General features: G+C 40.5%; 1 protein-coding gene across 2 annotated transcripts in view; it reads right to left on the bottom strand.

Moving 5' to 3' along the window:
• Window positions 1-244: 244 nt before the first annotated feature.
• Window positions 245-27527, bottom strand: part of TCERG1L (transcription elongation regulator 1 like) — a 65434-nt gene continuing 38151 nt past the window's right edge. For both annotated transcript variants that reach the window (XM_075612207.1, XM_075612208.1), the window contains exons 5-12: window positions 26128-26219; window positions 25649-25737; window positions 14231-14385; window positions 10983-11052; window positions 6454-6589; window positions 5951-6040; window positions 4979-5097; window positions 245-3285 (exon numbers count right to left, since the gene is read on the bottom strand). In XM_075612207.1, the coding sequence (XP_075468322.1) occupies window positions 3129-3285; window positions 4979-5097; window positions 5951-6040; window positions 6454-6589; window positions 10983-11052; window positions 14231-14385; window positions 25649-25737; window positions 26128-26219 (908 nt within the window). In that variant the 3' untranslated portion in view covers window positions 245-3128. The remainder of the gene's footprint in view (window positions 3286-4978; window positions 5098-5950; window positions 6041-6453; window positions 6590-10982; window positions 11053-14230; window positions 14386-25648; window positions 25738-26127; window positions 26220-27527) is intronic.

The raw sequence follows: 27527 nt of genomic DNA, 5'->3' as shown, positions 1-27527 counted from the left end.
TAAACCTCTTTAGGGCTGATTTAATATACTTTTGAATTTGTTTTTAGCCTATCACAGTGCAATGGACCACTTGGTACTACTGTATATTGAAAAATGTTCTTAGTCTTTAAACTAGACAATGTGGTTTCAGTGTATACTGTCTCACTAATAGCAATGGTTTCTCCATTTCCTTCATATGAATATGACAATTTGTGAACTAGGTCATATAATGAGTAAAGCAATTCACAATAATGAACATTATGTACTGTAAAAATATATAATCCTTTTAATAAGTAACTTCTGTTTAAGTACAACACGATTAATAAACAAATATTAAACAGTGAAGAAGTTTCTTCTGGTGCAAAGAATATTAGAGTATTATTATATACAAACTAAAGTAAGAGTATAATATAATGTAAATACTAATCTAAAATGGATGTTTATTATGTTTCCTTGTAACATGTAGTTGCCTCAAGTCCCAAAATATCAGTGATGAATTTATAGCAATTAAATACTTTGCAATTTCACAAATAATCCTGTGAATGTTATCTATAAATGTTGCAGTAAAGTAATAATCCACAAGAACTGCTGGTACGATAATATGGATAAGTTACAAATGCCATATTGTGGTCTATAAAACACTGAGTTATCTCACATTGGTTATAACATACTTGTGTATAATCTATATATTGGTCCAGTAGAATGTGTTGAAACCTGCAAAGAAAATTAAAAGGTAAAAAATAGCACATGCAACAATTTATCCAACTTTCCATTTATAACCTAAAAAGTTCACAACACAGAAGGTCATGTTTACCAAGTAGTGCTACTCCAAGTGACACCTTTGTGTGCTGGAAGATATCTTACAACCCATTCACCTAAATGGTCTACAAGGAGTCTTAAGGATGAACACCACTTAGTAAAGTTGGCTCATGATGTTTTATTAACAATACAAAAATGTGACTGCTTTGTACACGTTAATGAACACATTAAAAGATGAAAGTTGATAATGAGCTTATTTAAAATGTTTATTGATTAAAAAAAGTTAACAATTTTGCTATACAAAGTGGATGAGAAATCCCATGCATACGATCAGCATACAAGAAAAATAGCAACTTTACATTGGATGGTTTTACAAAACAATTGTGTTACTGTAACTTTCATGAACAAGTTACTTGTATCATGTGCTTTCATTAGAGCAATTAAAAACACTTTGAGTCCCTACTTTGTGTTCTATGAACACAGCTTTAAGATTTTCACACTTCCACTAAGAGTTTGACAATTGTTTTACCACTTCGGCAGTGACACGTGAACATTAATAAATAAATAATCTTCCCAGAAACACATTTGCCCAGATCCCCAAGCTTCCTTACCTAAGGGCTCATAACGCCATGTCATCAAAATCATTAACGGATGTAATGTTCCTGGAGGTTAAGGCCAATCCACAAAGTTATTTATATGCAAAAACAATGGGCGTTTGTTATCTCGTTAGCACAGGCTTAACAGCATGTTAAGGAAGGAGAGAGATCCTATTTTACCTGGGATATATGCCATTAGGAGTCATTAAAATAGATTTCTGCATATCCTATTTGCGCATATCCCAGGCGTGTGCTCCTTTTTGTGTACAAGTGGCTCTCTCCATGGTTGGTTTCAGGCGATATATATAGCACTTGGGAATCACCCTCTAAAATAGGTATCTCTTCTCTCTCGCATCTCTGTCTCACCCTCAAATACTTTCTGGGCAAGCTACCCAGCTACCTGAACAAGCTCCTCACCCCTACCACATGCAGCACTTATCATCTGAGATCAGACTCCAAAAGACTATTCATGGTCCCAAGACTCAACAAAGTATCCGGACGTTCCTCCTTCTCCTTCCGTGCACCCCAAAACTGGAACAACCTACCAGAGACTCTCATATCCACCACCAGCTTAAGTTCTTTCAAATCTAAGGCTGTCTCACACTTTAATCTGGTCTGTAACTGTTTCATACGCTCATAATATATATTTTCTTTAACTGTGCATGCAATGTCTTGTATATAATGTATACCTTGTTCATTTATGTAACTGTATTTGTAACCATGTATTATTTTGTTTTACTCTGTGCCCAGGACATACTTGAAAATGAGAGGTAACGCTCAATGTATTACTTCCTGGTAAAATATTTTATAAATAAATAAAAAATAAATATATTAGGGTCTGGAGGGTCACCTTTAGGTGTGACCCAAGTAACGCATTGTTAAGTACCCGAGTTAACTTTAACTGAGGTCTGTGTATAGGTAGTTACAGGGGGTACCTCTTTTATATATTGTTAGCACCAGGGCCGACCATAGCAACATAATGCTGCAGTGTCATGAGACATCCCGTTGTCATGGCAATGCAACACCATTAGATGTTGCGGTGCCATGATGAGAGACAAAGCAGGAAGAGATGGAGAAGGTAAGAGAGTTATGAGGCCTCGGGCTCTCCCCCGGCAAACAGTTTAATTGTGGGGAAGAGCGCAGGGCCTCTGTAACCGCGGGGCAGCAATGACACTGCCATCAAGCCAGCATTGGTTAGCACTAACGTCCATTATAACTAACTCAAGGGCCGTCATGGCTGATGAGCACTTAACACTACTTTAGTGAGCTGTAAAGACACCCGTTAACACTTAGTGATGCGTTAATTTAAGTTAATGCCTTGTTATGCCAACAACAGAGCTTTGTGGATCTCAGACATTGTTTCTTTTAAAGATATATGGGAATGTACACTTAGAAAATAGTTTGATGTTCTTAATATTTTAATGGCATTTGTTTCTCATGACAAGTTAATTCAGCCTATAAATTGTGCATCATTCAGTTATGTGCAGTTATTTGCATAATTGAAGCAACTAAGGATCTGACATACATTATAATGACAAATAGAGACACATTAAACTCTGAATGTCATAAAAAAATAGCTTCAATATGAAACAGATTATTCCTCCTGGAACTACATTTCTTCTTCAGAGAAACCCTTTATAAACATCACTTGTCAAGTAAGAAAAACATTGTATCCAGTATTTTATATTTTTCTCCCTTAGCTAAATCATTAAGGATGTGTAGAAAATATTTCGTATCACTTGGTTTCTGGCAGTCACAGTTTGCAATAGTAGCTAATTGCCCATTCAAATACTTTTATCTCATTTTTCGGAGCCTCATTCTGTTTTCTTTGTCTCTCTTTTTAAGTGAACTAATGAACTGGTTGAAAAAAAGCTCCTGATCTTTCTTCTTCTGCACAACACGAAATCGCTGTTCTCTTCCATATTTCTCGGCAAATTCTTTAAAGGTGGTCCTAAAAAATAATACATTCATGTTAACTTTAACTAAAGACCTACACATTAACTCAAGACAAGAAAAGTACTTTCAAATGCCCAGATCCAAAGAAGGGTACTAAGCTTCAGTACGTTTTTACTCCCATGCATATCAATACTGTATGTCCCATTCATTTGAATGGCAATAAAGGCATACTAAAGATTATCACCCTTTTGTTCATCTGGGCTAAAGTGAGATCTTACAATGGATGAAACCTTCACCCAAGTTTGAGGATGTGACAAAGAATTTTTGCCATCTGTGAAATTCCAAACATGCAAGAGTTAAAATGTAATTGGGATTCAATTCTCCATAAAAAACTATATAATGTTAGTGAATCTGGTAAGTTTTGTCACAACCTTCATAGGTTTTACCATACTTTTAGCATGTTCAAAAAACTTTCGAAACAACTACTGTAAGTGATTTTGTTTGCTGGTGAAAATGAAAATCATTTTTCGTAAACGTTTTTTTGTTTTTTTTTACCTCCATGCAACTTTCTTTCAAAATTCACCTGAATGTTCATGCAGCAAACTCAAGCATCCCCCATGTTCTCTAATCTCAACTAAAAACAGATACATTTGCAGAATTGTATTACAGATGAAAAATGTTCGGTAAAAATCTTAAGCTATGCATCTTGACAGTCCTGAGCAGGCAGTATACCCAGAAAACCTACAATCAAAGTGTTCCACCAGGCACAAAAGGCTTTGCCCCATATTATTAAGTGGTGCTAAGCTATAAGATTCAATTTGGCCCATTCAAGTGTATGAGCCATAAGGTGTTTTACGGCAAAGCCAAAGTCTGTGATCAGTTCATATTTATAAAGGAGATAGGCAATTTTTTTGCCGGGTTTAGATCCGCAGCGGATCGGCTGGTTCTTTTAGTCTGCAGATTTTCGTGGATCAATCGCAAAAAAGACGATTTGCAGATTTTTTATTATTATTGCCAATATTCTCCATGGATTCTGCAACCCATGGAAGGATTTGCATCCACGGGCGGATTTTGATTAATCCGCACGGATTAAAATCGACCAAATCCATCCGCAGATTTTATACTGAGTATGGATTTTGGGTGTAAAATACAAAAAAATCAAGAAAATGGATTTGGGCAGATTAGCCCATTTTTAGTTATAACTTTGAACTAAAGCATAGACATAGGTATAATCAAATTAGGCGTATGATTAAGGTTTGTGCCAAGACTGAAACATTAGCTAAATTAAAGCCAGATTGAACTGAGTTATTTTCCATGCGATGGAGAAAATTTTAGTCCCATACTTTGAAATGGAGCTGAGCTTTTCTACACCCATGTGGGAAGATACTGTATCTTCTCAGCATGTTGAAAAGCAGCCAACAGTACTGTATGTGTACAGCACTTTCGTGGGGGAGGCTTTATTTACAGGGATTTTTCTTCCAGGGTTTTTTGGTGAATTTTCTCCTATTAGTAAAAGCACTGCACAATTTTTCACGGATTTTCGCATTTTTAAGTATTCAAAATAAAATAAAAAGCATTATAGCGAATTTGAGACTATTCAACATTGCAATTATTGCGACAAATTCCAATTGTGGCGAAAAATGTGCCCATCTATAAGTACAGTATGTGCCCATCTATAACTACAGTATGTGCCCATTTGATTTGTTTTCTGCAATTGATGCCAAGCTTTAAAAAATATATGATTATACCTCACAGACAGCTTAGATTCCTCTAGAAGTTTTTTAAATTCTTCTTTGGCAAGCATCAATTTGCCCCGTTTCTCTTTGCATTCTTCCTTAATCCGGGTCTTAACAAATTGTTCGAACACCTGCAAAGGAGAACATGACGTCATTCTAGACACTGCCAAGTATATTTAAAAAAAAAAAAAAAAAACAAGGGTCATTTTTACATAATTTTTAAAAACCTGAACAGTAGCTTGAGAGTGTTACAATCACATGTGAACTGTAAGTATGTTGAAAGTAAACAAGATCCGTAAAGAAACAAGCTTGGGCATTGATTTTTTTTTAAGTACTGTACATGCCTTCCTTTTCTAAGTAGCATTCCAAATATACAAAACACCCCTGTAAGCTCAAAACCCAGACCCACCACACCGTTTATATATATTTTTTTTAAAAAGGAGGAGTGCTACTGGGTGCGTGACAATGTATAAACTAAAGACGGAGAGCCCCAATGTTAAATCCAACATGGCAAATCATTTAGTTAAATACAGTACTTATCTGTTTTTCTCTCATAAGTGAGGGTCACTTAGTTAAATTCTTTGGCCAAAGAATGTGTAAGTTTGAAGAATAAGGCAAATCCTGTCCCCTTTTTTTGCAGAGGAAGTGTTAGGAGTTCCAGAAAAAGGGGGAACTCTTTGACACGGTCTGCAAAATTACAAATGCTTTGGCCTAAGACCAACTATATTATTTGTCATGTTGCGTGTAGCATTGGGGCTCTCGGTCTTTTGTTGAATCATTCCCAATATATCTGCTTATATTGATTAAGAGGTAAATAAATATGCTATTGATTAAATGCACAGTATATGATTCCTTGAAAACACTGCATTTAATGTTTATTAACCATCTGGAATAATTCTATTTAGAGCTTGTCTCATAACTGATTCTAATGACAATTACGTCTGACCATACAGTATGATCATACTGTCCCATCTGTGGACCTACCTGCTTTCGTTCATCTGAGTTTAGTAAAAGATAACGAGGGTCGAATACTATTTTGTGCAACTCTTTTTCCCACGTGGAGAATGCTGATACCTGGGGAAATGGAATTGTGCTAGCTTCAATTAATATATCCTGTCATTAGAAATAAAAGGCATTAATAGCAGGCTATTGAAGCATACACACTTCTATTTGTGCTATGTACAGCTGTTAAAACTTCACTGGTATTTTAATCATAATGAGATCTTGACAAACTCTCATGATACCACCTGTTGTTGAGAATCAGAATGAAGGATTACTATTATAGAAAAATACATGTTTTTATCAAAACAACGATGGTGACTTAAAAATAGCAAAACATGTATAAATACATTGAGTTGAGGGATCTAGTTGTTGTCTGATGAATATAATTATACATAAATCACTGATGTCATAAAAAACAGTCAACTAACTTGTATCATTCATGGGCCAAAATAAAGCTAAAAATAGCCAAAAATAGCCATTCCTACCCCTCTTTCAAGAAGCATGTTTCTAAAGCATGTCATACGTTCTTCCAAAGGAGGCAATAGTTGAGGGGAAGTTGATCTTTCTTTGCTCTCTTCATTGCTGACTTTCTCTTGGTCAATAATGTCAGGATCTTCAGTTCTTTAATAATTTGATAATGTAACATTAGAATAAAGTTAAGCACCCTTTCAACAACAGTAAGCACATGCTATTAGTGAAGAGACAGTTCCATGTATAATTTAACTCCAGAACAGACTATCATTTTTCAGCATCAATACTTCTAACTGCTACACATGACAAATGAACTAGCAAGATCTAAACGTAAAAGGGACACCGGTCAAGAAATATAAAATGTGTTCATTATCATAGGGAAACTGAAATGAATGCCAGTCCAGCATGTATAGCTCTGCTTGTTGGTAGTGTGTTGGTTATGGGGCTTTGTGTTTTCCAGTTGTTAAACCAATTCACCATAATCAGGTGCTTTAAAAAAATGCTACCAAGTAAGAGGAAATGTGGCTTTAACTGCTGGAGAAGTTTAATGAAGAGATACTGTATTTGCATGTGATCCATGAAATGTTACATAAACACGTTTATTGTGCTCTGGAGGTCCAGAACAGTCTCCCTGTTCAGTTTTCCCAAATAGAAATGAGGTATCACTTCAGCTATGCTTCCTATATATTATTCATAGATTTGTGGACATCAAAGCAAGATATACAGTAGCGTATGATGTATGGTGTCATGATTCTAGAAACAAATATTGTACAACCATGGAAACATTCATCAAATACTGTTGTCAAAAGAACCTCTTACAGTAAAATATATGCCCATAAAAATTGGTAAATCAATAATTCTATCTTTCCTTTCATTTTTAACAATTGTTGATAATACTGCAAAATAATGAGTGTCTGTAATATGGCAGAATAGTTTGGTTGTTTAGATAAGTCAATATTACACAAACATTTGGTAATTCCAGAAGACACTTAGCGGTATTTATTAAATAATACTAAGCCATGAGGTACTTTAGAGCCAAATCTTTTAAACATGACATAAGGTGTCTTACAGTTAAGGACTATTTAATATACCCAAGACCAGGGGTGCGCAAACATTTTCCTCTGCACCCCTTGCCTGCTCAACCCCCTTGCTGACCCCACCCCCTCTTACCTTGTCTTCTGCATCAAATGACGCAACGGTGTGATGTGACGCGGCGCCAGAAGCTGTTGGAGCCAAGGTAAGGGAAGTTACAGAGGCCTCGCGCAGCCCCTCGGCATTTAATTTAAATGCTTTGGGGAAGAGCGCAGGGCCTCTGTATGCGCCTTGCCCCCCCCCCAGTTTGCGCACCCCTGTCCTAGACTGTGCCATGCTGCACAACATAGCAACATATCATTACTTTGTTTCAACTAATTACAAATTGCCATGCTACAGCAAGTGAATGTGTTATAAAAGTAATAACCCCAGAAAAACAAAAGCATTACTGGTCAATATTTCCTGGCTTGAAGCGTTGAAGTCCCAAGGCAAAACTGAGGCCAGTAATGCCCTGTTCTTTGGGGATTATTACTACTATAGGCTAAATGTCGTCTTTTTTCCATAAATAATATAGACCCTTTTGTATAGTTATATTGATTTTTATAAACATGATATTCTACATTTTCTTTTGTGCTTCTACTGTACTGATTTATTAAACTTAAATTGTAAATACAGTACATTGCAGCCCCTCTCTATATGCACACACACACAAACTGCAGCCCCTCTCTATACACACACACACACACACACACACACACACACACACACACACACACACACACACACACACACACACACACACACACACACACACACACACACACACACACACACACACACACACACACACTGCAGCCCCTCTCTATACACACAAACACACACATATTGCAGCCCCCCCTCAATATACAAAACCACAAACACTGCAGTCCCCTCTATACGCATACACACCAATCCCTTGCTCTATACACTCACGGGCAGGGCAGCCAACAGTGTGGGTCTGCCGGGGTTGGCGTACCGGACCTGGTGAATCAGAGCAGAGGTCTCGGCGCGCATGAGTAGGGAAGTAGGGTGTCCGGCCTGCAGTGCTCAGGGATGAGATGAGTTGCGCACGTCCGGGGGGCTGCCCCCCACAATCGCCCAACCCCTTCCACGCTCCCCCCCAGTCCTGTCTCCCCACCCGCATGGGCACCCGTGGGGAATGTGGGCCGGAGGGGGGGCAAGAGTATGCCAACCTTGTTCCCCCCGCGCCTACTTCCCACCCTGGGCAGTAGCCACAGGGACAGTGGGCAGGGTGGGAAGCATCGCAAATGCTGCCTGTGGACCCGCTCCCCCCCACTCCCAATGTGGGATGGAGGGGAAGCACCGTGGCGAGCCCGTGCCCACCAACCCAGCTCCCCCAGCGCCATCCTCCTGACCCAGGCAGCACCCACCTACCCAGGCAGTCACCCACCCAGGCAGTCAGTCACCCACCCAGGTAGTCACCCACCTACCCAGGCAGTCAGTCACCCACCCAGGCAGTCACCCACCCAGGCAGTCAGTCACCCACCCAGGCAGTCATCCACCCACCCACCCACCCAGGCAGTCAGTCACCCACCCAGGCAGTCAGTCACCCACCCACGTGCCTTCTATCTCCCCTCAAAAAACCAGCCCCACTGCCTGCCAATTAAAGGCTTCCCCCTCCCACCAGTTAAAGGCTCTACACCCCCCTTTCCAAGCCTCTTGAAGGCTCCCCCAGCCAGTTGAAGCACGGCTGATTGAAGGCCCCTCCAGGCTGGTTGAAAGCCCCCTCGCTTAGTGATCGAAGGCCAACACCGCTGACCGGTTGAAGAGAAGTGCTGTAATTCATTTTAGTCCCATACTGTACCTTACCCCTTTGGTCCATACGTAACCCCCCCAGGCCCATACTTAACCCCCCCCCAGGTCCATACTTAACTCCCCCTCCCCCAGGTCCATACTGAATCCCCCCAGGCCTTTTGTCACATTGGATGTAGCATTGGGTATCTTTGTCTTTTGTTGAAAATATTAAAATAAACAGATTGCATTGTAATGTTTTTTTTCCGTATTACAATAAGAAGAAAACAGTTAAGTAAAAGTTGTGTGCTAAAAAAATTCCGTGGTAGGTGCGCTATGGGGGGGGGGGATGGGGCTGCTTCTTTCATTTATCCTGGGCCCCATGATTTCTGTTAGTGGCCCTGCTCACAGGCAGTAACTTTCCTTTCTCCTCAGTGTCTCCTGTGTGGAGCTGGTGTTGAGGGTCTTAGCTAAATTGTTCCAGAAGTGAGGTGCCAAGTAGGAGAAGGAAAAGTGGCCGGTTTCTTTATTGAAGTCTTGTGGAAGCTGATCTTAGGTGATAAGGGTTGTGTTCAGTAGGTGCATATTGGAGGGTACTGAAATAGGAGTGCACTCAGTCTGGGAGTGCATAGTCTGAGTTTCAGTATTATGGTCCACATTATGTCTTGATGTTATGAAACTTGCACATCTCAAATATTTTAATTGAATGTGTTGGCAATGGCTGTGTGATTAGATATAATAGCATCACCTTTTTGGTACCGGATAGTTCCTGGAAGCTAAATTGATAAAATGTATTATTGATGAGATGACCTTCCAGAATTTTGCAGGATTTGATGTGTTTTGATGAAACCAGCATAATATTGGTCTTTCGCTAGTCTTGTCTGCCTTGTGAATGTATTCCACATGTATTTATAATTATGTAGATCATTAGTTGAGCCAGCAATTTTGCACTTATTCCACAAGGTCTCATGGACTCTGTTTAAGCATAATGCTGCATGGATATCACAGACACTTAAGAACTTAGACTTAAAATACTCAACTGCTGTATTGATGTCAAATATCAATTTGATTCTATACCAAGAGCTTTGGGTATGGTCACGAAGAAATTGCTAAAGATTAACATTTCTAAATGTTGTAGTAAAATGATTTTAGGACTTGGTTTTGTGTACACATTCTACTTATATCATTTCTAAAGCCAATGAACACTTTGATACAATGTAACTAATCCAAGCCTATCTATTGTCATTGTGGATAAGGTATTACACAATGCATAACCATGTATCATTTGTGTGGTGTTTGTTTTCTCCGTTTGCAAGTCTTGGCATTTATCATTGAAGTTGAAGCAAGTAATACATCTCACTGACAGGAAATGAACCAAATCAACGATGTGTCACTGACATTCTACTGGACTTCTTGATTATAACTTTTGCACAATACATAGTAGGAAGCAAAACATTTCTTATAGATGGTAAAGAACATATATTAATGTTTGCTCTGCACTTTCCCTCTGGTCAAGATGTACTTTTCTAGTATTTGCTTATTTATGCACATTTCCAAATGGACTTGTATGGTTGGTATTTGTTATGATAAAAGGTATAAGCCAAGAGTAATTGAACTATATGCTTGCAGCCTGTCGCTTGATGCTTCAAACCTTTGACAAGAATGTCTATACATCACTGATTTCCCTGGCCATCATTGTAAAGCCTTGCTTTTTACTTACTTATTTCTCTTCGTTTTGGTGTTATGGTCATCTTTATTATCTTCTGGAACAAATCCATCTTTTTTGCCTGCTAATAACGACAAGTAAAATTAAATATTGTCTTGATGAGATACAGTGTACACAGGATGTGGAAATACCCACTTGTACATCACTAATGGGAATTTTTTTGTTCAAATGTAGCAGCTTTTTTCATCTCAAAAGATACAGCAAATTCGTCCCCCAATGCTGCACACAAAAATCCTAATGACCTAATATTTTGCTTTTAGTAATATAATGCATACGTTCATTTAGTGCGGCTGGAAGTGGTCCCGGTAGCCACATTAATTCAGATATCTGGCAGAGGTTTATCTAGATCTGTGGATACATTGTAAATGCTATTTCTCCTTATCAAATAAGACACTTTAGTTCAGACGCATAGGCTGTTAGTAGTAGGTACTGTATAATTCACTTAAACAGGATGCAAAATTATATTCCCAATCATTTGAATGTCAAAGATATTATTGCAGACCCAAATATGTTCACATCTTTATATTGCATTGCATGACTGTATGTGCTTCAGTTAATTGATCACAAGCAATATAGCTTGCACAGGGAATGGAATCTGTGCATAGTGTAAGCATTGAATCATATAAAAGCATTAATTTACAGTAGATGTGCATGAAATGTTCCATAGAGACAGAATTTCCATTCAGTGGATACAACGATTACAAAACATGCACATCTGAATATATCATTTTAGCTCAGATGTGGATGAAAAATGATAAATATCAAATATTAATTGAAGATCACCCTGATGCAGTCAATAATAATGTGTTGGTGTAAGAGAGACGATCTGAAAAACTTTACAGTGATATATACACATTTAATGTAACAGATGGCAAAACTGAGAGAATTGCTACTTAAAATCGGATTTAACTACATCCTTTACATAGGCAACTGCCTTAGAGGCATGCAGCTAACCATGCATAGTGATTATCTTTCAATTAAATTATAAAACAATCTATCTAACACTAGACCTCCCACTGGTCTTAAGCTTAAGAAATTCCGAAAACAGCCATGTGAAACCTTGTAATGGAACACATGATAATTCTCCCAAAGAAGAATTATGATGAGACCTAGAAAGAATACAACATGTTTACAAAATGATATTTATATTAGGGGGGAAGCTGTATAACAGTCATCAGAGACAAACTAATCAATTTAGCCGTATCCAAGGAAAGCTCTACATTTTAACATTGCATCTGGATGACCTATGTTATGTTGCAAATTGCAAACAAATAAAAAATATCTATCTTTCATCGAAATGTCACATAATTCCACATGACAACAATGCCTGTCATGGAGAAAAAAATCAGAACATCATTTAGAAAGTGCTTGTGTAGGTTATCCACATAACCAATTGCTTGTCCATCTGTTGCTTGAGGGCTCTACCTGGCTAAAATGAACACCTTGCAGGCTCATTTGCTGTTAGGAATGAAGGTTATGGGCAAAACCAGCCTTCTTCCTGACATCCAAGGTACTATATGTAGAAATAAGAAGGCTGTAGAGAAGTGTGAATTGGTTGATCAGATCACCAGGGATGCATTGCCTGTGCAGAGAAAAGGACATGGCAAGATGTCCCAGTCATAAAGATGTGTGTGCAAGCCTGTCCCAAGGCGGTAAGCAGGTAAGGCACTGACTTGTAGGATTGTAGCAGGGAGTCTCCAGAATTAAATCGCACTAATTTCAGCTCCGGGGACCCCCTGCTTCCTGAGATACTTACCTCCTTAGAGGGTGCTGGCATCTCCTGCTCTGGTTTAAAGCTCCCAGTCAAATGGGTCAATAGGAAGCTGTGACATCACGACTTCCTATTGGCCCATGTGATGAGACATCTAAACCTGAGCAAGAGGTACCGGCACCAACCTAAGGAGGTAAGTATCTCAGCAGGCAGGGGTTCATCTCCGAAGACCCTCTGCTTCCTACCTAAGGGGAGGCGGTTGGCAAAACATTTTTTTTGTGCAGGGAATTTTTATTTTTTCTTTGGGAAGGAGTGGGGGGCATCGTTAAAAGTGCTTGCCTAATGACATCACATAACCTAGGAATGGGCCTGTGTGTGTTAGACTGAGTTCCACATCATAATTCCAATTAAACTTGTCTAATTTCAAGTACTCGTTTAAGGGGCCTTGAATATTTCTAGAGATCGGTGAACTTGCCCAAATTCGGTTTGCCTACGTTTCGCTCAAACCTTCAAAAACATTTGAAAGTTAGCAAAACGTTCGCTAGAATTTTTGAACCATAAATGTTCAGACGAAATTGACTAAGTAAAAAAAATCGGCAATTTCAATCCAATTTCTTTAATTTTTTTAGATTAAGTGCCGATTTTATTTCAAAGGAGTTGATCCTGAAATATAGGTTGAGAGAAAGAGAAAACAGTAAATTAAATATGCAAATAAGCTGATTTCCCAGGTATTTCTCGACATGTTGTATAGGTGAGTGTTTTGACGGGTATAAAAGTCAATGGGTACTCTGCTAATTAGGATTCTCCCTACTTGCAAATTGAAAAAGAAGCTGAGTTTTGCAAGGTTTGCAAATTTGTTAGAAAAGTTTCCCCACTTTCAAAACATATATCTTTTCAGGACTTACTGTCCTAATTGTCACTGTACAGGTATTACAGCCCCCCCATTGTGCTGCCCCAAATGAACAAATACCAGGTATTGCTTGAGTAATGACATGCCAAATTATGAACAGATACAACTCCATACTGTTTACTATATTGTGTAATACTGTACTGTGTATTAATGATTACTATATCTTCCTTTATTTTTTATCTTATGTCTCTTTGGGACCTCTGTTTTAATAACTACAGTAAACATAAATGGCTAAACATATTAACAATACCAATACAATAATGATATATAATTAAATATTATATAGTACTGTATGTCAATACGGTGAGATCGTTTTATATCTAATTTTCCTACATGAAAAGTTGCATAATTGGTGTTTTGCCACGGAACAATACTGCAGAGGTTCTCTTCTTCCCACTAACATCGGAGGGCTTTAGTTTCAGAAATCGTTTCAATAATATTACTTGAATATTATGTGCACAGGCTCCTGTGTATTATGGGTCAACAAACACCCTCTATTTTGCATTCATTTTGTGTAGTGCAGATAATTAGACCATTCTGGTCTTTTCTTTAAAATAATATTACTTGAATATTGTGTGCACTGAATGAAATGGAATGAAATAAATCACAGCTTTTAGTTACTTGCGGAACTTTCCAATTTGCGTTTGTGAGGTGGATCCTCAATAATTCTGTTTATGTCAACTCGATTCTTCAGGTCCACGGGCTTGTCCCATACTGACAGCTGGATTGTAGGATTGAAGAAAAAGACTCTATCATCTCCGGTCCAAACTACGCACCTGTTAAATGCAAAAAGGGTTTCTGTGATTTTTTCTGTAATGATTGTTTTTATATGGCATTGACTCAATACAGCTAAGGAAGAAACTCTGACCCAAGACCAATAATGTGGAAAGTAAAATAGAAGACACGAGTAGTATACATGAGGGCCCCACTAATACGGCGGGTTCTGTTCTGAGGACCCGCCTTAAAGCGAAAATTGACGGAACGTGGAAGACGGCGACGGCGGCAACATGGCGGCCCCCTTCTCTACACCGCCGTATCGGCAGATCGCCGAAAAGTGGAGCGCCGAGTAGCGGGGCCCTGCTGTATAAAAATACATTTATCATACACATAAAAGGGAATATTGTTTGGCAGATATGATGTTAATTAGATTGTAATAATTCATTTAATATTCTTTCTTTTCCTCTGGCAGTATAGTATATCAATATGTTAGCAGATATTTATAATTAGATATTTTTTTTTACTGTGGTTCGCTACTTTCACTCGTGTTTTGGTTGTAAAAAAATGTTTGTTGATTTGGATGTGGTTTTGGTTCTAAAAAAATGTTCCTATTATGATTTTGATTTGTTATGGGCAAAAACTAAAAATAACTAGGAAAATGCTAAAATAGCATAATAATGCATGAAAATGCTTAAAATAAGTATAAAATCATATAAAAAATTAGAAAACTAAAAAATGTAACTGGAAAACGTAATTACAAAATATATTGCGAAATACATATAGCCCTGGTCCCCCGTGGCCCCTTACCTCCAGTGCGGTTGTGCTAGGAAGAGGACAGGTGCTGGCAGTGTCAGGAAAGTTGCGCCTGTGACCCGGTCGCTCTAGGTTAACATCGGCTCCCATTGAAGGGCGTCGCCATGTTGAAGTTGCGCACGCATGCGCAGTGAGGTCGCTCATGTGCAGAGAGGAGCTGCAGGGCGGCCATCACCCAGATAGGGCTCCTCAGGGATTACAGCCCCCAGAAGGCTATGGGGCAAGGTACCACATGCTACACCACAGCCAATAAGGCCTACAGTTTCCCTACACCAGGGAATTGCTGCTTTGCGCGCATTGAAGACCACGCTAGTAGGAGCTGGGACGAGGAAGGGGTAGGGTGTGCATGTGCAGGGTGTCTGTGACCCCTGCACTAGGCCAGAGACCCCTTAGGCCCCAGTTAGGCCCGACATAGATTGTGGCTGCGCTAGGGACTTACCCTTAGATAGGGACATTGCCCACTTAGCACCCCAGTTCAGGGACACAGCCAAAACGTGGCTGTGGACAGGTGATCCGGTGGTCTGGGATCAGACTATTATATTGAGAGACTATCTGCAAAGGTGTTAGACTCCTCGCAGTAGTGCACCCCACGTGGTGGGTGACGTCATCGCTGACCACCGCCATCGCTGGATCAGTGGATCCTATTTTTCTGGGTGGCATTACCCTAGCAGGTACTACAAGTGCACAAACTATAAACACGTTAGTGGGGCAGCGCTGTCTCACACATTCGGATGGGAGTTGCTACTCGTGGACAGCGGAGTGGTTGGGTGCCCGAGGGCCCCTCAGAACTTTGTGGGACTATCTCGCTAGTGTGGAGGCACAGGGTTGGTGGTTACTGGAGTGCACAGTTGTTCGCGACCGGGTGTGTGGGACTGTGTGTGTATATATATATATATATATATATATATATATATTAATTGTTCTTTTGCATGCAGTAAAACTGTTATACGTACCAGCGTGTGTTTTATTGTATGGGGTTCCTGTAACGGGCAAATAGTATGATCTCGTACAGGTGGAGGCTCTACCGATTACCGACTCAGATACACCCCAGGCTCCCAGCAGTGGAGACTCAGGCCTCATGTGAGCCACAGGTAAAGCAGCACATACACCGTAGCCGGCATATCTCCCAGGGGTTGGGGGAACATGCGCTACATACACATCGAGATGGTCTTGGCCAGGTGCTCTGGGTTTGGTTTTAACTCTTTGCGTGCCACGGCCCCTCCGGCACTCCCAATCACATCACCGCTTCTCTGAAGCGATCATGCGAACGCTCCATCACTGATGACGGCCTCCTCCTCTTCCGTTCCACAATGAGTGCAGAATGCGACCTTTCCTACCAAAACAAGCAGTAAACTTATGACGTAGCTAGGTCATGGCACCCCTGGAGTGACAAATCCCATGACTTAGTAGCTACGTCCTTGGGCACCCAAAGGGTAAAATCCTTTTTGGATTTGGCTTTCAATCTTATAATCTTAAGGGTTTTTGTTTTGTAACATGGTAGGTCAGGATTCTACATACACGTCAGGATTTTTACATTGGGATCCCTCTCATAGTTAAGTGCTTTAACACAGGGGTGGCCAACTCAATCCTCACAAGCCACCAATAGGTCTGGTTTTCAGGATATCCCTACTTCAGCATGGTTGGCCACCCCTGCTTTAACAAGCATTGCTCTGCCTCATTGTTGTAGCAGGCAAGTAAGCTGTAAATGTCTCTAACACAGCTGTATGTTATATGTTTTATCTGGATGCGTCTGAAACATTAGCCAACTCTCTCATAGGTCCAGATTCACAAAGCTCCATTAAATCAGGGCTCATTACATCACATTACCTAAATCCGTAATGGTCGTTATTTTCCGTGAGGTTAACGCATATCCTCAAAACAACATATACGGCCATTGTTTATCTCGTTAGCAAAGGCTTAATGGCACTGTTGCATTCGCTTCCAATAATGTGACGTTAGGTATGTCTTGTCCCACCTACAGTAGACTCTGAAATAGATGTTTCACTAAAGTTAAAAAATAGAGGAAAGGGGAGGGAAAAAACACCAGAAATAATGCTATGTTAGTTCAAACTTACCCAACTGTGGTGTTACCGCCATCCCGACCCTATAAGCCTTATTTAAGGATCTGAATGTGAGTAACGCAGTTTAGGTATGACCTGTATATCAGCCCATGTCCAAGTAGCCCATTGTAAGTAGCAAGTAAACTGGAGTTAAAAAGGGAGTTCAAAAGGAGTGAACAACACCTACTGGCCTTGATTCCTGGATTTGATCTACACTGGAAAGGAGGATTCTATCTATACCAGACTGCATCGCTCTGCACTTAACTATTGCTGTGATGCCGCCTTTACTATTTATATTTGCTATGGCCTCACTTCTTTTCAAATTATGCACTTCTTTCTACCAGCTTCATGTTTCCAACACTATTCATATATCTCCATCGCTCCTTTCTTCGTCACTTCTGAGTTTACATGAACTACTTTCTTACCTGCACCCTCTATCACTACACAGCTATGCCACCTGCACTAAAACACACCCCTACAAATCATCCTCACACATTCTCTTTCTATCCATGCTTCTCCTCCTTGCTTCTGGGGATATCTCTCCCAATACTGGTTCCTGCCTTATTTCTACATGCTCTCGTCCTCGCCTCCCACATGCAACTTCTAATCCTTCTGGTGTCAACCCCTCCAACCTCATACCAATCCCCTGCCAACCTCCCTCCTCTCCCCCAGCTCCTGTGCCCTTTGGAATGCTCGCTCCCTTTCTAACAAGTTCCTCTCTGTGCATGACTTCTTTCTCTCTCACTCTCGCTCTGATCTTATTTGCTATAACTGAGACCTGGTTCACTCAGTCTGACTCTGCGCTGGAAGCTACCCTCTCTTATGGTGGCCGTTCTTTCTCCCACACTCCACACCCTGATGGCAGGGGTGGAGGCGTGGGGCTCCTGCTTTCCTTTCTCTGCCATTACACAACCCTTCCTATCCCTCCCTCTCTTGCTTTTCCTTCCTTTGAGGCTCATATTGTCCAAATCTTCTCTCCTCTCCCTGGCCACGTGGCGGTCATCTATCGCCCACCTAACTCTTCTCATCCCCCTTCTGCCTTTCTCTCTCACTTGAAATTCTGTCTCTTTCTTTTTCTAATCAGACTCCCCTGTTCTTCTCCTTGGGGACTTCAACTGCAACATTGATGACCCCTCTCTCCCTTGGGTTCCCACTTTCTCTCTCTCTAACCTCTTCTTTTGGCCTTCAACAGTGGACTGCAGCCAGCACCCACAAAGATGGCCAGTAGCAAGACCTGGTTTTCACTAAAAACTTTTCTTTCTCTGATCTCTCCATTTCTCCCTTTCCTCTCTCTGACCATCCCCTCAGCTCTTTCTCTCTCTCGCTTCCCTCCTTCTCCATCTACCCCTCGTTTCTGCAGAAACCTGCGCTCTATTAACCTATCAGCTTTTGATTCCACTTTACGCTCCTCCCTCTCCTCTCTCAGTTTTGCTCCAGACACTGAAAACCTGGTCAGGACAACCCTGCCTTTTCCTCCTCTCTTTATCTACAAGTCACGCTTTCTCTCTGCCATCCTCGCCCTTCTAACCACAGACTCTGGCTAAATTCCCACACGTGCATGTTGTATTTCTGCACTCGTTCCTTTGAACGCCTCTGGAGGAAATATCACAAATATCTTGCAGACTTCCTTCACTACAAATTTATGCTATCCTGTTTTATCTCTGCCCTCTCAGGCTAAACAAACCTACTTTTCTTCACTAATCAACACACACAAGTCTAACCCACGCCGGCACTTCTGTGTCTTGGACTCCCTACTCAGACCACCCTAAGCTGCCTCTTCTTCCTGCTCCATCTCACCTTAGGACTTTTCTTACTATTTAAAGGAAAAAATGCAAAAAATGCATAAAGCAGCACCCGGCCCAGAAAAGTGGGGAAACAGGTGGTATAAAAATGAAAAATGTATTGCCAAACCAACATACAGTAACAAAAAGGACGTGTGAACCCTCCTATGCGTTTCACACAAACGGGCTTTATCAAGGAGTATGGTGTGATGCATGAGTGACCACCTAATATAGTGGCAATAATAAAATCTTAATTTAAAATTTGGCCGCCAATTGCGGTTGCGCGTGACGTCGTTGCGGGCGCGTTATGTCGTTGCGGGCGCGTGCACGTTCCCACAAGCACCCCGTCCCTTGGGTCATGGATCACATGCTGACACCGCTCTCTCAATGACACCAATGTTAATCCGACTATAATACTGAAGAAAGGAGGCAAAGCTACACCCCCTTCATCAAGTCTGGGGAGATACATGCACAGCAGCTGCAACAGGCACGTGCACGTCCCTCCAAGCTGAGTCAGACAGGGACCTGCTCCCTCCCCATCCCCAGTGACGTCAGCATCAACAAAGGAAAGTCTGAATATCTTGACAGCACCAGTTGTGCACTAAACATTCCTGTAACAGAATTATCAAAGTAAATAATATATTTACATGGAGCTAAATAATTTGCAAATTAGGACCCACTAGCAGTATAGAAGAATACCGAGTATATCTTTGATCAAATATGAATCCCAATTTGCATATAGCAGGTCCCTCCTAAAGCAAAACACACACACACCATTTACACAAAATGGACAAACTAGATATAAACTCATTCTTCCCAGAAAAAAACAAATATACAATACCCTTTAATATCAAAACCTCTGAGAATGAGTTGATTTGTAAAGATGGCTAAAAAAAATGTATATATGTAGAATATTATATATATATATATATATATATATATATATATATATATATATATATATGTCATTGGTATGGAGATTTGCACTCACGTTTGTCAGAAGGCAGATGCTTGTCCCATAGTGAAAGTATAGACATATAGTAACCAGGGAAATCCTGATAACAGAAAAACAGATAACCGAAACGTTGGCGGCCCTGTGTTCACAATACACAATTTTTTGGACTACTATTGTGGTGTGCTGTCTTCTGTTATCAGGACTTCCCTGGTTACTACATGTCTATATATATAATGTATATCTACTTATACAGTGTGAAAAAGAAAGTACACCCTCTTTGAATTCCATGGTTTTACATATCAGGACATAATAACAAGGTTCCTTAGCAGGTCTTAAAATTAGGTAAATACAACCTCAGATGAACGTAATGAAAATGTCAAGCTCCCACGTCACGTGGGTCAATAGGAAGCTGAACCTGATGACATCACGGCGTCCTATTGGACCGGAGGGCGCGGGAGCGTTGAAAAGTTGCAATTATGCGAAATCTGCTAGCGGAGAGGCTACCGGCACCCCCTATGGTGGTCTGTATCTCCGGAATGAGGGTGTCCCCAGAGCTGAAATTAATGGGGTTCAGCTCAAGAGTCCCCCTGCTTCAATCATATGTTAAAAAAAAATTAAATTCCCTAAAATAAATCGTATTCTTGGATTGCCTTTTTTTAAAATCGGCAAAATTGAAAGGAAGCCAATCAATTTGATTTTCTAATGTTTATATGAATGCTAATATTGCAAAAAACAACAAACAAAATAAAGTCACTAGGCAAACTGCTAATAAATATGAGGCACTCAGAGAAAAGGCTCATTAGCAGTTTTTGCAAATCATATTGAGTACTTTTTGATTTGTTGTGAAAAGTCATGAATTAAACTGCAAAGCAAATTTGTTAAGGTTTTTCCATCTTTAGTGTTTTTTTATGGTGACTACCGATCATATTAAAGTTAAGCATATAATATTGTAGTTAAAAAAAAACAAAAACAGAGGGCTGATTAGATTGAATTTTCTTGGTAAATCTTATAACCACTAATTTGTCACAATTGCAACAATGATGCTTAAGCTACTGTAACAGGGACGTATTACTGTTTGAGATAAACTGCTTCTAAATCAGGGGAGCGCAAACTTTTTGTGCTGCGCCCCCCTGTCTCTCTGCCCCCGGCTCTCGCGCCCCCCTGCCTTCCTTCAGCCGCGTCAGATGACGCTGCGTGGGCGTGTGACGTCAGGTCACATGGTGCCGCGGCGTCTATTGACGCCGCGTTGCCATGGTGACGCGACACAGACGGCTGAATCCCGGTAAGTAAACAGTTGCAGGGGCCTCACGTGATCCCCCGGTATTTAATTTAAATCCCTGGGAGAAGAGCGCGGGGCCTCTGCAACTGCCCGCGCCCCCCCAGCACAATCTCCCGCCCCCCCTGGGGGTCGCGCCCCCCACTTTGCTCACCGCTGTTCTAAATCCAGCAGTGTGCTGGTTAATTGCACACATGCAATCAACCAGACTCCACCTGGCTGATTAGGACTTTTAGAAAAGCCTGATGTGAGAAACAGGAGACAAATTTCCTTAGCTCACATTTGGGCTGACAGAAGGAAAGCAGAGAAGCCTGCACACAGACACTGTCTTGAGCACAAAGGATGTGCTGAGATCAAGACACCCAGACACCTCTATTTCCAGAACACAGAGGACCAAGGAACCTGCCAGAGACTGCCATGGAGGGCCAGCTGCTTAAGGTACCTCCTGAGACTTTGGAGTGATAGGCTGGTAATGGTAATATCCCTCCAGTCCTGCAGATAGGGTCTGGGGAAGTAAATTAGCCCTTACAAAGGGATTGGGGTTTGTCATTTAGTTGTTTTTTGTATGTTTTGCCTGGATAAAGGAACAGGCTCAATAAAGCCAAGATATAATTTCACCCTAATCAGTCTCCATTATATTAACCTCTGCACACATCTCTTACAGCTAACTACTGCATAGAGCAGGAGTGGCCAACTCCAGTCCTCAAGGGCCACCAACCGGCCAGATATTAGGGTAATCCCTACTTCAGCACAGGTGCCTCAGTCATTTTGACTGAGTCACTGATTGAGCCACCTGCTCTGAAGCAGGGATATCCTTAAAACCTGACTGTTGGTGGTCCTTGAGAACTGGAGTTGGCCACCCCTGGTATAGAGAGTCTAACAGAGTAAATATATATGTTTATGCTGCACTAAACAGCTGGGCATGTAAACTTTGTTATTGTACAGAGCGTAAAGCAATTAAGGTGCATTGTAAATGATGCAGAATCCCTTAGTACAAATAACCCCACGCTGCAGGAGTACATAAAAGCGATTTTTCTTCCGGAACGCAACACATTTTCACGTGTAATGCAATAAGCATCTTTGAAAGGAAAGAATTACTGTATATGCTGTGGCTCATTACAAACTGATTCATGTAGGAAGTCTCAAGTTGTTTTATATCAAATTAATATGCTCCTGATCTAAGGTATGACAGTGGATATGTTCATTAGTGAATCAAATAAAGTGCTGGGATAAATCACCATCGAAAACCCCTCTAAGTACGGCAATAAGCCCATACGTTTGTAGTTATTTCTAATTTTTTCTAATATGCTACTCACCATGATAACTCTGTACTAGAGCGCGTGTAGGAACTTAGGGAGGACACCTACCCCAGAACTATAATTGGGACCATTGTAGATTGCAGATGCTGACACAATGGCTCAACATTCTTTTATGATGAGAGAATCTTCGGGAGTAGATGAGCAATACTGTACTAAGTGCGTTCCCGAAATTGTAAGCACCCCCCCCCCCCAATTAGATTCCCCAAGAACTTTTTGACAAAGTCTTAAAGGGTTTGTAATGTCGCCAAATTAGTGAGCTTTCAGCAAATTATCACCAGACACTATAAAGTGAGTTAAACAGGGCATGTGCCCTATTTATAGTCTCAGCATTAAGTGAATCTGGGGATTTTAGAGAATGTTACAAATTAGTGTTAAAACCCCCCAAGGTAACATGACTAATATGGAGGTGATGGAGACAAATGGTGCTAGTATTATAATTTCTTGCAAAATCTTAAAGCATAATCATTTTGAAGTCTTTAAATATATCCAAAATTACAATATTTTACTTTGGTGGCTCTTCTACTCGTTTTTTAAAGATCCGGCCCCTTTGGGAAACTTGTTGAAGTGAGGCCTCATGTAGCCCATAGTATATTCTTTTTACTAGCTCTTCTTTGTAACGTGAATCTGGTAGTGATCTCAAACTACAGTAGTAAACTCTTGTAATAAAGTAAGTTAAAAAAAAAGAAAGATATACTATACTATGTCCCACGATCAAGGATATAGTAAAGATATCATATTTCTATGACCATTTACATACCTTTCATAAGTCTCCCAAACCTGCTTCACCTCATTGGCCCATGCCCGGCAGTTAGGGTTGCCAGGTGTCCAGTATTGAACCGGACTGTCCTGTATTTGGAATCTGTCCAGTAAAAAAATATAGAGAGAGGTAATACCAGTATACACAAACATGTCCAGAGACTTAATACCGGTATACACATACATGTCCAGTATTAACTCTCTGGACATGTACTGTCCCGGCACAGCTTATTCTAACTAAAGACGCGAGCTGGCTGAGACCACAGCGGGTCTATTCTCCGGTTTGAACCCGGAGTTTTCCGGCCTGGTTTCGTCCGTCCGGAGACAGCCGCGATTTTTTTTAAAACGCGATGCTGGCCGTGTAAGAATAAACTTTGTCGCTACTGTATGTGTATACCGGTATGTGTATACCGGTATACCGGTATTACCTCTCTGGACATTTATGTGTATACCGGTATTACCTCTCTGGACATGTCTGTGTATACCGGTATTACCTCTCTGGACATATTGACCTGACCGGCTTTGGGGGCTGCAGGATTTCCCTGAGCAGTGAGGGAACAGGGCTGCTGCTAGGGGGCTTGGCAGCTTCTTCCATCCTGATTGGCTGCTGCTGGGTATTGCAGCCAATCAGAAGGAGGCGTGAGCAGCCTGGGGGTGGGGCCAAGGAGAGGAGGAAGCAACATGGAGCAGAGAGGGGTGTGTGTGTCTCAAGCGCATCGCACCTTCCACCATTGTGTCCTGTATTTTTTCGGAAGCCACCTGGCAACCCAACCGACCGTGATTAAAGGAATTCTGGGTAACAACATACTAGGCGAAGGTGTAACTCAGTGAGTAAAGACACTGACTCTGTAAACCACAACACTGAGTTTGAATCAGGGGAACCTGGTTTAATTCCTGCTGTCAGCTCCTTGTGACTTTGAGCAAGTCACTTTATTTCCCTGTGCATCAGACACATAGATTGTAAGCTCTTCTGAGCAGGGGCTGTGCTGTGTGCTATATTGCAATTGTGATGTGCTTTGAATCCCATTGGGAGAAAAGCGCTATACATTAAATAAAGTTATTATTATCATACAAATGTGGGCGTTACGTTTTTCTTCCTCTCCCCTTTCAAATGTGGGTATTTCGACACAACTTTTGTCGACTGCAAATGAAGCAACTTAATAAGAGCTGAATATTTTCAGTTTGTTTTTCTAACAAAGCTTCTCTAGTCAGATGATTACTTTCTGGAGGTTCCATTCTGCATATATTATATAATTATGCTATGGAGAGAAATATTACTGCAAGATAGGTTAAGCATGTACTAACGATGATAAACAAATCCATTGGAGTACGCTGCAGTTATCACCGACCAACTATTACAAAATAAGTAACTCAGTAAAATCAGGTAATTTTGAGACATGTTGCTTAAGATTCTGGTTGGAGACACATTTATTATCCCAGCTGTACAACACATTTTTTTATGATGTCTCTGCAGTGCCATTATTCACTCAAACATATCTTTGGCTACAAAAGTCAGATGCACATTAAATTTAAATGCAAATCCAACTTTATTATCAGAAGTGCAATGAAAATTGGTTTAGTAGTTTCCAAGTAAAAAAAAAAATAAAGATTTTCAAAAAAGTCAAGGGTTTTTTTTTTTTATTATTATTGCCTTTTGCTTTGCATACAAAGTGAAACGTGCAGTGTTCAGAGGCTGGTCATGTACTTTACAGAATTTTTTACGTTTTCAGGTGGTGCTGACAAAGATTATAGATCTGTCCTCTGTGACTTAATTCCCACCGAAGTTTGTCGATGCACCATCATTAATGAACAAAAGAATCCTTAAAAGTGAAACACATTTAATTGAGGTGAATCTTGCCGTTAAATTGCCTACATGTTATTGTGATGGTATACTTAACCCAGGGTGTCGAGAAAACAACACAAATGACCAAATACTACCTGTAGTCAGTGGCGGATTTCCCATTAGGCCCGGGCCTAGGCTGGCAAAATTTTGGGGCGGCAAATTTCCCGTTTTTCTTTTTTTCTTTTCCATGTTTCTTTTCTTACTCCATATACAGTGACCCTGCTTTCTTCCCCACTGATTGTTGGGGGAGACCTTGTCCTTCGTGCCACCCTCCTCCTTCTTCATGGGTCACGGCGTTAAATGACGCCGCAATGACACATGGCATCACGTTGCTATGGCAATGTGATGTCGCATGACATCACATTGCCATGGTAACACAATGCAATGTGATGTCACAGCGTCATTTGACGCCGTGACGCTGAAGGAGGCACCAAGGTAGGTGCCTAGGGGCCTTCAGTATAACCCACAAATCCAGTGGCTAGAGTATGTAGGAGGAGAACCTGGAAAAGGTTACCTTACCATGGTGATCCTGGAACAGGTGTTGACGCCACTGCTTTGTTGCCTTTCGTGGAGCAGCCTTCTTCCCTTGCTCGCTTTCCAAAATTGTCCTTGAATCAAAGATATACAAAAGCTTAACCATCAACAAGTCAAGCCTATTTATTATGGCATCCAAAATCTCATTATTAATCTGCCTTTATTAAAAGCCTTTATGCATCAGAATCGTTTATTTTCGCAGTGAAGGAATTCTCAGCCACAAATAATTAACAATTATATATTAGTTGTTGCAATTCTATGCAACCCTTTATTTCCAACAAGTCAAAAATGCATGAGATTTTATTTTAGAAGTTGTGTCCCTATTAGTCTGATATGAATATTCATATAAAATGGATATTCTAAACATTTTTAATAAGTAAGGATGCTTAAAACAAAAATGACGCTGTTTTCTGTCTTTGATAACTTTACATAAGTGTTTAGCATTGAATTTAGAATAGACTAACCTTTTCATCCGTCTTTGCAGGATTATTTTTCCTCTCAGAGTGTAAAATGAATGAGGTTGAACAAGAGGCTTTGTTTGTTTCTTTGCTTTTATCTGTGGACAAAACATATTTCACAGCCCTTTCAGGAAAATTGTGGGGGGGTTTCTTGTGTTCTATTTTCTGCCTAAATAATTATATATCCATGATAAAATGTAAGTTGTACATCTAATTGTTTAAGAATGAAGTTATCACAGATGAAATGACCAAAGGGAGCACAATCTACTTGACCACATATAAAAAAAAATTGTATTTTTGGAGATTTCTAATTGAAATTGTCCTAGAGCTTGGGTGGCCACAAAGACTGATTTTAACACCTGTGCTGAAGCAGGGATATCCTAAAAACCTGACCTGTTGGTGGCTCCTGAGGGCTGAAGTAGGCCACCCCTGTCCTAGGATATATAAAAAATATTTCATAAATGTGTGTGGAATCACACAAGGTTTACAAGAGACAGTAAACCCATTTTGGGCCTGTAACAGCATTGCATGATGCAAACATTTCAGTCAATTGTACAAAGGTTATTTGTGCCAACTTTGTTCGACTTGCATCAGTGATCAATTTGATCCCAAAAAGGGTTTTGGGAGCAATCTGGATGAGTTGCTCTGCACAATGTTATAATTGTATGTATCAAAGTTCATGCCTCTTACAGGCACCGCTTTCTTTTCTGTTTACATCAATTATTGTAAATCCGTCAGCCGGCTGCTGCATTAACCTCTGTGTCTGAGAGATCAGTGTCAGATTTAAGAAACTCAAATAATATTTATACAATTGGTTCTCCCAACCAAGAGCTGCAAAAATGTTTGAACTGTGTGATACACACATTCAGTTACAGTATATAGCTACATATTCCTGTAAGCGATTAATTCCAGGTGGTGCAATAGCCAATATCGTTTGTTACAGCAGCAATTCTACCTAACACCCCTCTTACAGGATTTGAACGGTGGGATCCTCAAGAGCCGCTATACTTTGAGGATCTCCTGATTCCTGAGAGACTTACCAGTAAAGAGACAGTTATAATGTCCTGTGTTTTAAAGAGGCAATCAAAGCCAGCGATTTTGTTTTTGCAATGTTTAAATTTTTTTAACATAGGATCGAAGCAGGGATGTCTCCAAAGCTGAAACCCATACATTTCAGCTTCTGAGCTACTTACCTTCTCCATAGGGGGTGCTGGTAGCTGCTCCGCTGGCAGGATTCGTGTAATGGTGGCATTTGAAAGCTCCCATGCGCTATGGGCCAATAGGAAGCCATGACATCATCAGGTTCCGCTGCCTATTGGCCCGCGTGACGCAGGACCTTTAAACTTTGTAGAGATACTGGCACCCCCATTGGAGGTAAGAATCTCAGGAAGCAGGAGGTCCCCAGA

This window comes from Ascaphus truei, chromosome 8, assembly GCF_040206685.1.
Source record: "Ascaphus truei isolate aAscTru1 chromosome 8, aAscTru1.hap1, whole genome shotgun sequence".
NCBI classification, from domain to species: domain Eukaryota; kingdom Metazoa; phylum Chordata; class Amphibia; order Anura; family Ascaphidae; genus Ascaphus; species Ascaphus truei.
This window is presented reverse-complemented; position numbering and strand designations above follow the sequence as displayed.